Here is a 16,795-nt window from a genome sequence, read left to right as displayed (position 1 = left end):
CCACCCTTATCCAAATGCTGACCATGGTACCAGATGGTAATCGCTCCCTTTGGGCTTGTGTTGTTTGTGGGGTTGGGATGTTGTGTTTTTTGTTATTTTTGTTTTCACTGCCGGTGTTTTTGCTTGCATTTATATCTGCTGCCGTGCTGACATGCTTGGGAAGCTTCTGTAATTCAGAATATGTAGGGATTTATGAGCATGTTAGTATTTTTTTATTAAAAAAAAAAAAAAGAAAAAAAAATATTGTCCAAACACTTGCAGCGCTGAGGAGGGTAGAGAGAGGTTGGGAAAAGATACCTCTTGTTGGCATATTGCCATCCTCTCAACCCAGAAGGGATGAGCTGCTTTGTCAGGGTTAAAAAGCACCATGTCAGGGAGGAAGGATGGAGGACTGGCAGGGAGCTCCTGGAAGAGGCAGATCAGATTAGGAGCTGAGAAGAGGGCTGAGATGAAAAGCCACGGAGTCAACTGTAACGGAGAGCGCTGCACGGTTCCATAATCTGCTCGTGATGCAGAGGCAGGGCTGGGTAGGTCCAGGCATGGGAGAGAGCACAGAATTCAGCAAAACCCTGCTCAGAGGGTCCTGCAGGAGGGTTAGGAGCTGTGGCTGCACCTGGAGCACAGCCCACGGGCACATGTTGCCCCAGTCAATGCTGGCTCTTCGTTCCTGACTCAGCATCCAGGTGCCATTCAGGTCTCTGTTCTTTAAGGAAAAAAAATTAGAGGCTGAAAAATAGTAAAAGCTGCTTGGCTTTATTTCTGTCCATTCAGCCGTGGTTGTGCAGTGTGTCTTTTTGTTTGTTTGTTTGTTTTGTGTTGAGTTTGTTACTTTCTCTGTTGATTTCATATTGATGATGATCTTGGGTGTTTCTAGCAGCTCTCCAGAAAGCCAGTTTCCAAGCTCTCCAGCACAAAAACTTCGTTTTTAAGCTCTTTCTTGGGGTTAATTTAATCGCCTTTGTTGTTCTGTTGCTTCTGCTGTTATTTAGTCTAGCGGCCCACAAGGGTCCTTACCAACTGACCTCATTTTTTAGTAACACAAGCACTCATTTTTTGGTAACACAAGCACTCATGTTGTTTGCATTCATGGATAACATCAATACATCAATCAGGCACTGGGGAAAGCACACAACAGCTGCCAGGGAAGAGCAGCAGCTTCACCCCGGCTCCTCCGCAAAGTCTCATCAAGTTCACATCCCTCGAGCGTTGTGGCCATTACTAAGAGCACTCCAGGTACTTGCAATACAATAGAGCTTAATTTTGTATTATCAGAAGGAGTAAACAGCGCCATCCACGCTGTTTCATCCTCATGCTCACTTTCATTTCTCCTCGAGGTATTTCTGCACAGACTGACGGTTGGACGGGGGAACCAACCCGGGCCCCACGAACCTCACGCACTCGCAGCTCTGAGATCACCGTCGCGTTCCTTTGTTCTCGCCGAAGTCGGACCCGAGCTGCGGGGTTCTGCGAGGGACAGAAGAGAAGCGTTAAAGCTCTGCATTACGGGCCTGGGTTGCAGCGCTCGGCGCGTTGGGGGAATTCGTTTCGCCGACTGAGAACGCCGGCTTTTCCCGGGAGCGGCGACGCGGAAATCGCTTCCCACGAGCGCAGCCGCCGTGCGGCACCGAGCATCACTCCGGCCCCGCGCGCGGAGCGGAGCCCCGGGGCGGCTCTGGGGGCGGCCCCCGCTGCGGCGGGCGTGCGCCGTGCCCGCGGGTGGGCGGGCGGGGCTGGGCGGAGCGGCCGGCGGCGGCCGGCGGGGCCGTCTGAGGGAATGCACGCGGCCGCAAACATGGCTGCTGCCGGCCGGGCGGCGCGACCCCGTGAGTGCGGCGCGGGCGGCCCGGGGGCGGCGGAGCGCGGCGGGACGGAGCGCGGCGGGCGGCGCGATCCCGGCCGCGGAGCGCGGCGTGCGGGGCCGGGAGGCGGCGGGGCGGGCGGCCGCGGCGCGTTACACAACGGAGGAGCCTTTGCGTAACGGCGTCGGCCGCGTCCCCGGGCCGCCGCGCTCCGAGCCCCCGCGCGCCCCGCGCCGCAGCCCGGGCCGGGCACTCCGCGCGTGGGTCTCGCGGCCGGCGCCGAGAGGCGCGGGCGCTCCTCGGGCTCCGGAGCGCCGTCTGAGCGCGGCCGCATCGCCGCCCGTCCCGTGAATGGGGCTTTGTGCTTTGTCATCTCTGGAAGGAACTCGAGGCGGTGTTTCAAACCGACCGCGTGGAGCTGGGCGATGTTTTCGATATCGGGAATTTAACGCTCAGACGGTTCGGACCTGAGCTCGGCTCCTGGCGCCACTCGGCGCCCGTCGACACCGCGCTGACAGCGCCGCCCTCCGCGGCCACGAGCGGTGCCGGGCAGGAGCCGCCCCGCCGCGCTGCGGTCCGGGCAGTGCGCGGCTCGGTGCTGTCAGAGGCGCGTCGCAGGGGACGTTGCGGGGGGCATTGCTGAGGAGGATCAGGGGGGTAGCGGGCGGCAGCTCGGGACGTGGCGTTGTTCCCGCTGTGGGAGATCCGCACGGGTACAACTCTTACAAAAAATGTGCCTTGGGATGACAAAAAACGTTTGGAAACGGCGCTGTGAGCAGCAGGTGGGGAGCGGTGCACGCAATGGGCAGCGTTGGCATTGAGGAGCGCTGGCCGGGAGCTGCACGTTGTGCACAACAGCACAACAGGTGCTGGGCTGTGTTACTGGACACCGCAGTGCTGAATGCTTCGGGCCTCACCTGCTGGTTTCCCCATCTCCCCGGCTCCTGACTGAGCTCCTGTGTTCCGCCGGGCTGAGCTCACTGACGTACCATTCTCTCTCCACAGTGGTGGCGGGCGGCAGGCAGCTGAGGGTCCCAGTGCGCTGGAGGGGGCAGGTGGCTGCAGCAGCTCCCAACACCAAGCTCCAGGCTGAGCCAGAAGCACGGTAAGTCTGCTGAGGGCCATGGGTGGGCACAGCCACGATCCTGTGCTGTCTGTGGGGTGAGCAGTCCAGCCTGCGTGCTGCAGCTGGTTGTGTAGCAAAAAGAATGGCCGTGGGGATGGGTCTGGCTTGTGTCACTGCTGCTGAGTGCCCTGAGCCTCGCCGCCTGCAGGACGGAGATCAGTGTGTTTGTTCTCTGCTGAGCAAAATGGAGCGCAAGCCTGCAGTAAGGCAGTGCAGAAGGCACAGAGCAAACATTGCTGTTCTGGTTTCTGGTTCCTGCCTCCTCATCAGTCTTCCTAGAGGAGGACAGCAGAAGCCACCAGGACAGCCCCAGGCTCCTCTTGTGCCCACCTGGCTTGCCAGACTCTTAAGTGCCTGTCTCATGAAAGCCAAAGGCCTCAGAAACTGCAAAGCTGTGCTTGGGAACCCCCATGGAGATGGTGCTGTCAGCCACGTGTTGGCCTCACATACAAGCTCATGAAGTACAGCCAGGTTTTGCTTCCCTCGCTGCTTTGAGAGCGAGGTGTCCCTCCCCAGGAAGGAAGACAAAGCAGTGTTGGCACGTGTCCTGCGTTCTGCAGGAGGTGCCGTGTGTTTTGGTCAGCACTGTGGCTGGCATTCAGCTGAGATGACCTGTGGGCAATGCTCTGCCCCTTCCCTTACCACACAGAATCACAGATTCACAGAATGGCCAGGGTTGGAAGGGACCTCAAGGATCACGAATCTCCAACCCTCTGCCACAGGCAGGGCCACCTACCTCCACATTTCACAGCAGCCCAGGCTGCCCAGGGCCCCATCCAACCTGGTCTTGAACACCTCCAGGGATGGATGGGGCATCACAGCCTCTCTGGGCAGCTGTTCCAGCACCTCACCACTCTCTCTGTAAAGAACTTACAATGACAGCTGAGAGAATTTTCTCTGTACATTTCCAGTTAATTTCTGTGTTGCACAGTGATCGTTTTTTCTCAGGCTGCTCACATTTGTTGTTCGCATTTGTTTCATAAGTGTGAACTTCAAATAAGATGCTGCAAAAGACGTGCTGACAGGCAGGCTATTTCGCAGTTAAAAAAAAAAAACAAACAGCTGTACATCACTGGGATTTGAAATGTCTCTTTCTTCCATAGGAAACCTAAAACAGGAATCTTGATGTTAAACATGGGAGGTCCAGAAAGACTGGATGATGTACATGACTTCTTACTGCGCCTCTTCCTGGACCGGGACCTCATGACACTTCCAGTTCAAAAGTAAGGAATGCTGTGAACTTGTGTGTTCCAGTCACTGCTCAGTGTTGGCTCTGACATTAAACTGCAGTTTAATTTATGTTTGCTTTTATTGGGGCTGCTCAAGCTTTGGACCTTTCGGTGCAGGGAACGGTGTTGTAATTCTCTGGGAAAAAAAAGCGTGCCAAGATTAATCTTTTTAGTCTGCAGATTGTGGTTTGCTGTCATGTAGCGGGTTTGGAAGGGTGATGGGATAGAACATTAGACATGCAGTGCTGTTTTGTTTATAAGCTGGGGACTTTGCCCGCTCTAGCAGATGTGTCTGGAGAAGGGGCCAGGGGTGCCTGGGTTACGACATTAACGCAGATCCCTTCTGAATGCTTCAGTAAATTGGCACCGTTCATCGCTAAACGCCGCACACCGCGAATTCAGGAGCAGTACAGCAGGATTGGAGGTGGGTCGCCCATCAAGAAGTGGACGGCGGTGCAGGGAGAAGGCATGGTGAAACTGCTGGACAGCATGTCTCCTCACACCGGTACTTCTACACCCCTCTCTGTTTTCTAACAGCTGTTTTGGCCTGATGTGTTCTAAGTATGAGTTCCTGAAGCAACTTTTGCTTCTGAGCTTTAATTGTGAGTGTAAAGTGTTCGCAGTCCTGCTAGGAAATCACGGTGCAGACGTTCCTATTCTCAGTATACACAAAAACATGGGGTCCACAGACATGCAGGTGTAATTCTGTGCTGTAGTCACTGCTGTGACTGTTGGTGGCTTTGGTTTGAGAGAGCAGCCTGCTGTCAGTATGCATTCATCCCACTGTAATGCAGTGTAGCACCGTGAACTAACAGCCAGATGTGCACCCACCTTCTCCAGCTGGGTCCAGAGCTTGCTGTGGTTCAGCTGCCATCTCTGCCCAAAGTGAGGAGTTTCAAAGCTGCCCTGGTTGTAGCCACCATGGATGCCTCTAACACATTTCATCTTGCTAACTGCAGCCACTAGAGTTGAACTGGCCTCTGCTCCTTCCTTGTCTTATCAAGAGAGAGTAGGGCATATAGAGTGCCCTCAAGGTCGCTGTCAGAGAGAAGAGCTCACTTGCCAAAGGCACCCTTGTTTCATTCCTTTTGTTGTGGGAAGAAACCTGGATGACTATCATAGACCAAGCACATAGCTTTCAGATGTCTGAAGACAGGAGTCTCAACTTGTGCTTGCACAAATGCAAGGTGCAGGCTCTACTTGAACTTGAAGAAGTCTGCCCTAGAGAGAAGTGATTGAACCTTATATGACAGGAAAGGAGAGTGTATTTCTTGTGAGTTAATAAAGGGACAAGAAATGGAATGAAGTTCTGACTCATAAAGGAGTTGGAGGTTTGTGGCTATTTATACACAGTGAGAATGATGGTCATTTGGGACAGCAAATGTCTGCACCCACAGAGTAAAACTGCATGTCCATCCTGGCTGTTGATGTTGTTTGAGCCTGAGCTGAGAGGACAGGGGCTGCATGGGAGGGGGTCAGGAGTCCAGAGAAGTTCTGCAAAGATGTGGGTCTGTCTTGTGTTCCTCTGAGATGTCTCTCTGAAGTCATGGGTTCCTTCAGAGCTCTCGAAACTTGCTTGAGTCTGTAACTGCTAATAATGGCTAAGAGACCTAGCAGCAGTTAGGCCCCATTTCAGGAGCAAGGAAGAAGAAAAGATAAGGTTTTGTGGCTGAGCTCTGCAGGGCTTGGCACAGGGATAGTGGAGAGCCCCACTTGAGGAGCAGGAGATAAGGCCTAATAGCTTGATGTGGGTAGAAGCAGATAGTACCTTCACAAGCAATTCTGGCTGCTCCCCACCAGACCAGGCTGCATAGGGCCCCTCCAGCCTGGCCTTGGGCACCTCCAGGGTTGGAGAACACAGTTTCTCTGGGCAGCTGTGTTCAGTTGCTTTTCCCTAAAACTCCCAACAAAGTTGACACACAAGTCACTTTTAACTCACTTGTGGCGGAGTTTGTACATGTTTAGCTACACTTCAGCATCCGTGTCGCAGAATGAGCACAGTGGCTGTACTCAGTATTGTGTCTGACCTCTTGTGGGACAGTCAGAGTGAAGCACCATTGCTTTGACAAGCCAGAGAGGCAGGGCCGTAATGGTTTGGCTGCCTGAAATGAGCTATCTGGGGATCACCTCTGTTCACGAAGGCCTTTGCAACATGCTTTTTGTTGAGGCAGCAAGCAGGCTTTGAGAGCAGAAGGAATTAATGAGATCACTAAGCTACCCACTGTGCTCCTCACCAATGTGTCAGCTGCAGATAATACTTCTCGTCCTGCCACTCCAATAGAAGCGCTAAACGTTTGTATTGGAAAAACTGCTGGAGTACGAGGAGCCAAAGAAGAGAGCTCTCTATTCTCTTCAGCTCAGCAGCCATAAAGCATTGCTGCACTTCCCAAAATGTTTGGAAGCGTGACGCTGGTTTGCCAGGGAGTCACCCTCTGTGTCTGACCATATACATTCCCAGATTCTCAGCTTTTTTGGAGCCCGTTTCTTCAGACTTGGATAGGAGAAGGCTAGAAGTAGGAGATTGTGGTTTGTTTGCTCATCTTAATTGTGTCTGGAGGGTGAAAAGTAATACTCTTGAAAGGCCAAGACAGAATTCCCCGTTCATTCAGCATGCAGCATGTCACCATTGCCTTCATTCAGATGCGTTTGGTCTGTTTTTCCCCTCAGATGCTATTTCTCATTTTATTCCAACTGTAGTCAAGTACAGTCAGAGCCTGAAGCCAGGCGTGCCCCCTTCTGTGGCATGGAAGGCAGCAGTATTCTAGCAGCTGCAGCCCTTGAGGGGTTAGGCTTGCAACAGGTTCTGGAGATAAGGCTCACAAAGTTTATCTGCTGTTCTCAGTGTACCACTCCCACTTACTTTTGTTTGACATTTTTTTGCACAGTCATGCCTGACTCTCTGCAGCCCTTACCTTTGAGAATTCATTTAAAGACTTCGGGTTTTGCCCAGAGGTAGCTACCGTTTTAAATACTGAATGTGCCAGCCATTCCCTTGAGCATTTTGGGTAACCTGTCATGATACCAGCACTGGGCTGCTTCAGAACAGCTTGAACCAGGTGTGCATCCAGGCTGAGCTGTGCATGTTAGTGCTGTATCAGGGCATTGCTCATAGCCCTGAGCCCTGTTAATGAGTAACTTGTTGCTTGTGACTATGAGACGTGAATCTCGTGGCAAAAAAGTTGTATACTGCATGCTGTTGTTGCCTTGATCTGGCCTTCTGTTGGGGCTCGAGCTTGCAGTAATTTGAGTATTTGGAGCTGGTGAAGAGCTCGAGCTAGACAGAATCAGTAAAGTTTCCTTCTATACACATAAATCAGTCTACTGATGCACTGACTCATGGGATATACGTTTGACACGTTACACTTTGGCAATGGGACTAAGATCAAGTAATAAATAAACAGCCTCACCAATGTCATCTGGGAACAATATAATTTTAAAACAAAGCTTTATTGTTACAGGCAGCAGTCTGAAAACAAACAGGAGTTCTTCTGCTCTGAATGAGCAGAGCTGGGTAGGCTCAGTGGTCTGTAGGAATAAATCACACGAATATGATGACAGGAAAATCCATGTCTGTTTGTCTAGTGCTGGTATCAAATAGGCTAATGTCTTGCGATGGTAATTAGACTTCAAGAAGATGCATTTTGCCTTTTTCACTGTTTTCAGATTTAAGGGTTCTTGTTATTTCTTACAAGCTGTATTTTAGCTGAGATTCCCTTGTCAGCAGAATGAAAACTCCCAAGATGAGGGGACCGTGATGTGCTCCTTAGATTGGCAGCTCTTTGCTGAAGGGGCTGTCATGTAATCCTGATTCTAACTGTAACAACAAATTGAACATGTGTACACGTGTGAAACCCTGCTCTTTGCTGCTTGTGATCCAAGACAGAACACAGCAACATGAGGCTATTGCAACAAGTTCTCACACTGATCATCATTTTTTCCCAACGTCTTCTTTCCCATGTTAAACTCCTAATATCTTTGCTCTGGTTTGTCAGAGTTTTGGTTTTAATACCATTTAAATATGCTCAGGGTCACCCCTCAGGTGACCTGAAGGCAGCTCAGGACTTGCTGCTTCTCCAAGCTGGGAGCTCTCTTGCCTCCTGCAAAGAGCTGGGGCCGGCTAAACCTGCTTTCTGAATCCTGCCTAAAACTACAGAGTGCAGAACAAGCACAGGACGTCTGCTTCTTTCAGAAACCTGTTACAGGTTTTTTCAGAGCTAGTGACCTGGAAACTATGAAAAAGAGACTTTGGGTTTGTTCTAGAAGCCGCTGTTCTTCACTTCAAACAAAGCAAACAAAAAACACTCAAAGCTGACACCCTAAAGATTAGAGTTGGAAAATGGAAAAACCTGAAAAGTCCTTGGAGAGGACAGTATTGCCTCCAAAATGAAGTGTTTAAAGGCACAGATATCTTTGTGAAAAACAAACTAACCAGAAATGGAAGAATCCGAGATCTCCTGAGCACACTGACCTCAGTCTGAGGCAGCTCCTGTCGCTGCGGGCTGGCAGGCAGAGCAGGCTCACCAGCTTGGCAGCTGGTGCAGATGCATCAAATGGCAGTTCTGCATCATCTTCCCTTTAACTTTGCTTTTTAAAAGGGTTATCTGGAGGCAAGGAAGTAGAGTTCTGTCTCGTTTTTTTCCATCTACATAAGTCTGTCTGGTTCTGTACACTGTGCTTGTTAGCTAGCAGTTATTTACTGGGAGTTTTTGGCGGATGCTTTTCCTGCAGTTTCTCTTCCTGTTTTGTCTGGCAGCACCCCACAAGTACTACATTGGCTTCCGATACGTGCACCCTCTGACAGAGGAAGCAATTGAGGAGATGGAGGATGACGGCATCGAGAGAGCCATCGCCTTCACGCAGTACCCGCAGTACAGCTGCTCCACCACAGGTCAGAGCTTGTGAGAGACCTCCTCCATAGACTTTAAGGTCTTCATTGTTTAATGTCATTCTGAATTTCATGCGGGAACTTCTTAGCCCAGGATAGCTTTATGTTTGTTGTAGGATAATATAAATTGAAGCCCAGGAGCGCCTCTGAGTAAGCTTTCTCCATGGAAACTCCAACGGTTCTTTGGTTAAGGAGTGATTTAGCGAGTCGCTCTCGGCTACAAGATGTTCGTCCTGCTCTGATGCTCTCAGCTGTGATTTAGAGTTGCCTTTAAAACATGGATAGCGTGTTAAAATATTACAGTGCTTTCCTACACGACTGTTGTCATCTGACAGTCTGCTGATTCCGTGCACAAATTTCTGTTCTTAATTATCTGTATTTCAGGAAGCAGCTTAAATGCTATTTATCGCTACTACAATAAAAAGGGGAAGAAGCCGAAGATGAAGTGGAGTATCATTGACCGATGGCCCACACACCCCCTGCTCATTCAGGTACAGATCTGTGCAAAGCTGGAGGGATATTTCATGCTCTCCGTTTTGGCGTGATAACTTGAGAAAGTGACCTTGTCCTAAAGTATTTGTGTTATCACAGCAGAGTTGGCAGGAAGGGACCTCTAGAGGCCATCAGCCTGAATTCCTGCTTAGCCTGTAGCAAACACAGACACAGATCTGTCTGTTTGTCAGATGCTCCTAGGAATTAGCACATTTCGAAGGCAGCCTTGCGTGTGGAAGCTGCTGTTTCATTTGTGAGCATGTGTTACCTTTTAGCAATTGCTGATCCAGGCCTTTGCCTTTTTGTTTCCTGACCAGTGCTTTGCCGATCACATACAGAAGGAACTGGACCTCTTTCCACCTGACAAGAGGAAAGACGTCGTCATCCTCTTCTCAGCCCACTCGCTTCCCATGTCTGTGAGTTACCCCAGTTACTGCTCTGTGACCATGAGGCCAGAATCTTAGAGCCGTAGAATCAGTGAGGTTAGAAAACAGCTCTGAGATCATCAAGTTAAGCTGCCATGCCATCTCCACCGTGTCCCCAGATACCACATCCACACGTTTCTTGCTGTCTGAATTGAGTTGGAAGGTGTGCAGCTGGCACGGAGGCACAGTGAAACCACCCTTGCAGAAGTGCCATGCAGTTCCTTTATCAGGGCAGGGGGGGTTGTGGGGACACTGGTAGCCAAGCCCTGGTGCCCCTGGCTGTGTCCTCACCACCATCCCACACACTTAGTAATGACATAAACGCATTCCTTGGAAGAAAAAGCTCTGGTGTTGATGTGTTGAAGGTGGTGAACCGTGGTGATCCGTATCCACAAGAAGTAGGAGCTACTGTCCAGAGAGTCATGGAGAAGCTGAACCATTCCAACCCCTACCGGCTCGTCTGGCAATCCAAGGTGGGTGCTGGGGACGGCAGTGCTGCCAGCTGGTATTTCTGCTAGGACAGAGTCACGGCCTTGCACCCTGAATCAGTTTTTCCAAGTATTTTTCGTCCATAGTTTCTTGCCTCTTTGGTATACTGCATAATCTGAAGTACATTTTTTATATGCCCCGTGATTTCATAACACACAGTTTGGCAGGTTTTTTTTTTCCTATGTTGGAAGGAAAAATTGAGCACTCATTGGATTTGTTACTTCAAGATGACCTTGGAGCAATTTTTCAGAAATTGTCCTTGTGAAACAAACATTCTTAACAATGATAGTGCTTAATCCAAACAGGCTTAATTATTCTTGATGAAGACTTCTTGCGTTATTTCATATTTATTATTACTACTGCAAATCAGAAGGAACTGAAGTTTTAGCACAGTCATGTACTGCAAGTAATTGTGTGTTTCAGGGGCACTGCACTCCCATGCCAGTGCTGTTTTGTTCTTTAAGCTGCATCTTACAGCACATCAGCACTGAATACTTCATGGGTGGCTCAGCAGATTCGCTGCATCCTGAACGCTCACATCTTGCAAAGCCAGGGAAACAAATGCAGTTGAGGTCTCCTTTAAGACTAACCCGGGGTCTCTTTTGGGAGGATTTAAATGGATGGTCGGTGGGATGGTATGTCTTTGTAAAACCTAACAGATAAAGGGAGGGAGTCAAAAGCAGAGAAATAGCAATAATCGACTCCTTGTTAAAAATCTGAGTTGTCCGGCTAAAGAAAAACATGGGTGCATTTTCTAAGAGTGATTTGTTGAGGTTTGTTTTTTTCTCCCTCTTCACAGGTTGGGCCAATGCCTTGGCTTGGTCCACAAACGGATGAGACAATTAAAGGACTGTGCCAAAGAGGAAAGAAGAACATGTTGTTGGTCCCCATAGCATTCACAAGTGACCACATTGAAACACTTTATGAACTGGATATTGAGTATGCCCAGGTTTTAGCAAATGAGGTAAATGGTTGACAGTTTTTATAACTGGACTCTCAAATTGTTTTACCTCTTTCAAAATACTGTTTTCTGGTTGCTCTTTGCAGTATAATTTGGGAAAAAAATTTTTTCTATAAATTGAAAATAAATCTAAGCTCAAAGGAGCTTTTTATAGCAGCACAAAAAAGGCTTCACTCTAAACTTGCTAAAAAAGAGTCAGCAGATTTTTGGCAGCAAAGTGAAACTGTGCATCTGAGTTACTTTTACTGTGTTCAAAATGTGATATTTCATTTTATTGTTTTGGGGCAGCTTCTGAATGAAGAAGAAAGGGTTTTGGAGGCTAACATAGCGAAGGATCTAACAGACTTAACTTTTCTCCTTGCTTTTCCTTCAGTGTGGCGTTGAAAACATCAGAAGAGCAGAGTCACTTAATGGAAACCCACTGTTCTCCAAGGTATCTTCTTTGATGCAGTAGTTACTGTAGTTTGCAGTTGTGTGTTTCCTGCTACACTGTGGATGTCTTTGTATAGATTTAAAATACTTTAAGCACAGAGGATAGAAATCCCTGAACTTGATCTGTGTGTCACAAAGTGCTTTTATTTGCTACATATTTTTAAAAAAAAAAAAACAACTCCAACAGCACAAGTTTTGCTTTAACAAAGAAGAACAGTTTTGTATTTGTTAATAGCTGTCTTTTAGTGGAATACTTATTGTAGGGTACTGTGTCAGCACAGTTTTAAAACAGGATTTTTCTCCTGAAAGACTGGAGGGTGGTTACAAAATATTAAAAACCAGCAAAGACTGACAGATGTGCACTCAGGCAGTCTCACCAGTTTGGGTGACCCATGTTCCAGTGTTCCCTGATTTTATGCAGGGAGGTTTGCTCACCGCTGTGTTTTAATTAACTCTCTTTCAGGCTCTGGCAGACTTGGTCTGCTCACACATCCAGTCCAATGAAATCTGCTCCAAGCAGCTGACGCTCTGCTGCCCGCTCTGCGTGAATCCTGTCTGCAGGGAGACCAAAGCCTTCTTCACCAACCAGCAGCTGTGATGGGCAGGCTGTCTTGTGCAGGAACTGTCCTGGTGAAGCAGCGCTTGACCAAGCTCTCCTGTGCTACATCTTTAGTCTGGTAGTCCCAGCAATGGTAACCTCATAGAGCAGTGAGGAGGATTTTTTGTTTTTTTTTTCTTACTTTTCCTTTGTTTAAGAAGTGTTTGTAACAAGTAGGTTTATCCTGTGAGATGTGGGAAGGTCTCATCTCATCTGATTCTGATTGGAGTTAGCATGAGTATGCACTGAAAAACTTCGAGATACGAAAAACAGGGCTTTTATACAGATTGGCTTCTATTTCCTATGCAGGGATTTATTTGTATGCAATTTCATCGCGAGTGCATTAATTTCAGTTTTCCAGATCAAGCATTAACAATTATTTTTGTTTTTACTTAAAGCATAGCATAACTAGCGTAGCCACCAGTTGTTTCTTCTGACTTCAGGTGGGTTTGAAGATCAAGTGACCTCTAATGCTTTTTAAATAACATGTCTATTTTTTTAGAGCATAAAGATAAGGTTTTGTTTTGTTTTCTCTTGCTGGAAACTTCCTGTGAAAGCTTAGCTGGAATAGTAGAACTCACAGGGTTTGTTTATATTTTCTAGAGAAGAAAACCACTCATCACCTGCAGGAAAACCCCTGCATTTGTAAAGCATACAGAAATAATTCTGGTTGCTGATGCTGCAGAATGTGTACAGCGCGTTTCAAATCCAGCACACACTGAAACATTTTGGTTCATCTTCTAAGCAAAATGGCTTTTTTATCATTATTAAAAAGGGCTTTCTCTGATTAGGTAAGTGTAGGAAGTTGGGCTAGTTCTCCAGCAAGTTTATAGATTGACTCTGTGCTTTCTGCTGTGTCACAGGCCTGTGGTTTTTGTGGGATGCTATGGAGTTACATAGGTACAATTGATCTAGCTTAATTGATGATGCTGTTTAAAAGTGAGATGATAAATCAAGAGTCATTTACATTGCAGATGTCCAAGCACACAGTGAGAGGAGATCAGGCTGCCCCTCACACTGATGGCTGTGTTCTTAGCATACCTCTGTCAGAAGCTAAATTCCATCTGTTCAATTTCTGGCAGCAGTGGTGAGCCTACAGCTGCTCTCTTAGCTCACCTGTGCTTATTGCATGTTGGGCAGGTATCTGTTTGCACCATGCTGCTGCATCCACTGCTAAGCAGCAGCAGTTCTGTGGAGTGAGAAAGCTTTTAGGGCTTAATAGCACTGACATGCCAGTCCTGCAGCAATGCAGGGTGTTCTGTAAAGTGATGATAGCTCATCATGAGGTTTGGGAATCTGATAGCTTGCTGCTCGGACAGTAATTTTTGCTTATGTAACCGAGGTAGGAGCAGTTTGAATCCTTGATCTTTCAAGGATGGGATTGTTTAAAAAACTAATAGGCCTCTGTTGGTAGAACAGGGACTTATCTTGTTCTGTTTTATGCTACTAGAGTTAACTAGGGGATATTAAAAAAATAAATGGCTGCTGTGTTGGCCAGCCAGCAGCCTGGGCATTGCCATGGAGCAACACAAATCTTGCCACGTGAGCATCCATGGCCCCATATGCCTCAAGGGTTGACTGAAACCGCTCCACTGCCAGCCTGTAGCTCCCAGTGTGGCTCTGGTGAGACAGGCTTAGTCCTCAGCACCAGGGCCTCCTGTATTGCTGCTGTAGCACGGAAATCTTCCTCTGTCTGCGGTATGTGTGCCTCCTCTTGGGGCAGGAGAAGCCGGGAGAGGCCTGCAGGTGCCCAGATGGCAGCACGCTCTTTGCCCAGGGCTGTGGCTTCCAGAACCTCACTGTGCTTTCAGTGCTCTCTGATTAGCAGTAGTGTGTTGTTTTCAAACAGCAGGAGAATCTGTAGGACAGTTTTTCCCTCTCAGTGGACATGAGTAGAGAGCAGACTCTTGAGTGTTGTGTAGGACCAGTGACATGGCAGCCTGGTGCAATCGTCCAGAGCTGTCTCTCTCCAGGAGCTTTGGTTGCCTTCACTCTTTTCAGCTCTCATTGAGCCTGTCTTGGCACAGTGGGCATCTGAATGCCTGCGTTGCTGTAGGGAGGTTGGCTCCCTCCCTGAGCCTTCTGCTCAGCCCCTGGGCTCTGCTCACTGTCCCAGCAGGAAGGGGGAGCAGGAAGCTGATCCCTGCCTAGGTGCAGTTGGCAGGGTCACCTCATGGTGTAGGGCTGAGACTTGAAAAGACTTTGAATCGATGTCAAAAGAACGATGATGTCAGCAGTGAGTGTGGGCAATGAACTCTGGCTTTATGTATCTCTTTGGTTGAAGACTCCTCTCGATCCCCACTTCTCTGTGTGATGCTTGTGGGTGGGTGGCAGAAGGCTTTGTCAAATCTTTCTGCTCGTTCCCCTTTCCTCTTGCCTGCTGGTTGTGGCCATCTCTGAATCTGGGAACTGAAGGTTAACTTTACAGGATCGTTGCAGTGCAATAAATACAGATTGGCTTTTTATTTCCATATTGGAGAGAGTACTGAAAATACTGGCTGGCACTAATTATGAGGCATTACATAACAGGTACTTAAAATGCACTTTTTAGTGAGCTAACCGCAAGCGAGATAATTACTAAGCTTCTTTAGCCATTGTTGCTATCAGACCATAATGCAGAAATCGCTTAATTTTCCAGCTTTTAGCAGATGGATCATGTCACATACAGCCAGTGGGTTATTTCATTTTCCTGAATAGTTCATTGTGATATCACCCTGTCCTGTTATTTAGCACACGTTATTTCATCTTTGAGCAGCACCAAGAGCCTGTCAAAAAGCTTTCTGAGCAAGCTCTGCTCTTATTTTTAATAGGAATCAGTGTTTTCCCCTTGCACTTAGAAATAAATCTGAAAAATGAAACCTGAGAGACTGACAACAGTAGGAATTTATCTGCCATTCAGATCTCCCAATTCTGGGCTTTGTCCGGGGGCATTTGCCACTGCGTTTTTCAGCAGTGAAGTGCACTCGACCTTCCTTTGGATGCTTCCAAGCTGGCTGTCCACATCCAAGCCGCTGCCCTAGGTCCTGTCTGTGGTCAGGGGATGTGTTTTGGGGCATTTTCCCCTCCATTCTTGTGCCTTCCTGCCAGCCACACTCCGCGGTGCTTCATAGCTGCTGCATTTGGGAGGCTGTACTCTAAGCACTGCTGCTGCGCATTCCGTTTTCCCCTCTGACAGATTTTCAGCATTTGGTGCTATTAACTCAGGACCTGGTCTCGTCAGATCCTGAGCACTTTGCTCTGATTGAATTGATCCAAGCGCATGGAATTGTCAGCAGTGGGGAGGCCGCCGTCCTCCAACCATAATCTAGCTTGACTTTTCTTTATCAATTATATCCCTCGTGCAGAACTTTGTCTGAGAAAGTTTGTCATTTCCATTTGCTTTGGCAATGCGCAGCAGGGTGGGAGTGTGGGTGACATTTTTCTCCCTTGGAGTTCTATGAAATCTGGTGCATTTTAGCAGACAGGACAGCTTCCAGGAGCAGTGCTGTAATACCGAACAGCGCAGGGATAAATTCAGTGAGCTGGAGTCAGAGGGGTTTTCTTTGGAATATTTGGAAGTTCCATCTTGTGTTCTTTTGTCACACCGAGAGAGATGGAAATCAGCACAAAATGTGAGGTGTAAAGGAGAGGGGTGTTTCTTTGATTGTTTCATGCCAGACGTGCACAAATACTTGTGTTTAGTCTACCGTGTTTATCTGAGATTCAAGGAGGACTTCCATGTAATGTAACGATTTGTATAACCATGCTGTGTGTCATGTACCGTAACAATGGAATTTCAATTAAAGACTTTTGGAGGAAATGGCTGAGCTGTGTGTCTCAGTGAGAGCTCTTTCGGTGCCTTATTGGAAGACAGCGTGTGAAGCTTCACATTGGTTCCCACCTGCAATCATTAATCTATTTAGTTATCTGTTAACGGTCTCCAGGCATCTTATTTCTTATGTTAAAAATTAAGTGCCTGATTGATTATTTTTTAGAACAGTGATGAGAGTTGTTGTGTACTTAAGCAGATCCATTAGTGAGCTCTCATTACTGGATGTGACGGGTGGGAGGGAGAGAGACGGACACTGAAGAATGGTTGGGCAATCAGCTGCCATTGGATTTGACTGGGGTAAGAGTTTCATTCCAAGTCCGTATACCTACTTGAGTAATTACATCTGCATGTTTTCCAGCAGAAGACAGCTTGTTAAATTAAATTGCAGCACTCTGCTTCCACTGTCAGAACTAGCAAGAAACTGAAGCTACTAAGTATGACTTTGGGGTTACTGTTGACTTCATTGTGAGCAACGTAGCAGAAGGGGAGCCTGGGTGGAGAAAGAAGTCCTGGGATGATTTCCTATGCAGCTGAGCCCAAAGCTGCCT

General features: G+C 48.1%; 1 protein-coding gene across 1 annotated transcript; it reads left to right on the top strand.

Annotated features, from left to right (window-relative positions):
- Positions 1 to 1,712: 1,712 nt before the first annotated feature.
- Positions 1,713 to 16,242, top strand: FECH (ferrochelatase). Its single transcript, XM_052670089.1, has 11 exons — positions 1,713 to 1,823; positions 2,805 to 2,904; positions 4,029 to 4,148; positions 4,511 to 4,659; positions 8,908 to 9,042; positions 9,424 to 9,530; positions 9,849 to 9,947; positions 10,322 to 10,429; positions 11,245 to 11,409; positions 11,780 to 11,839; positions 12,302 to 16,242. Exons 1-11 carry the CDS (start codon positions 1,775 to 1,777, stop codon positions 12,434 to 12,436), a joined length of 1,227 nt encoding a protein of 408 aa, XP_052526049.1. The 5' UTR covers positions 1,713 to 1,774; the 3' UTR covers positions 12,437 to 16,242.
- The last annotated feature ends 553 nt before the right edge of the window (positions 16,243 to 16,795 follow it).

This window comes from Tympanuchus pallidicinctus, unplaced genomic scaffold (assembly GCF_026119805.1).
Source record: "Tympanuchus pallidicinctus isolate F22 unplaced genomic scaffold, pur_lepc_1.0 scaffold9, whole genome shotgun sequence".
Taxonomy (NCBI): domain Eukaryota; kingdom Metazoa; phylum Chordata; class Aves; order Galliformes; family Phasianidae; genus Tympanuchus; species Tympanuchus pallidicinctus.
Note: the sequence above shows the minus strand (reverse complement) of the source record. Positions and strands in the feature narration are given on the sequence as shown.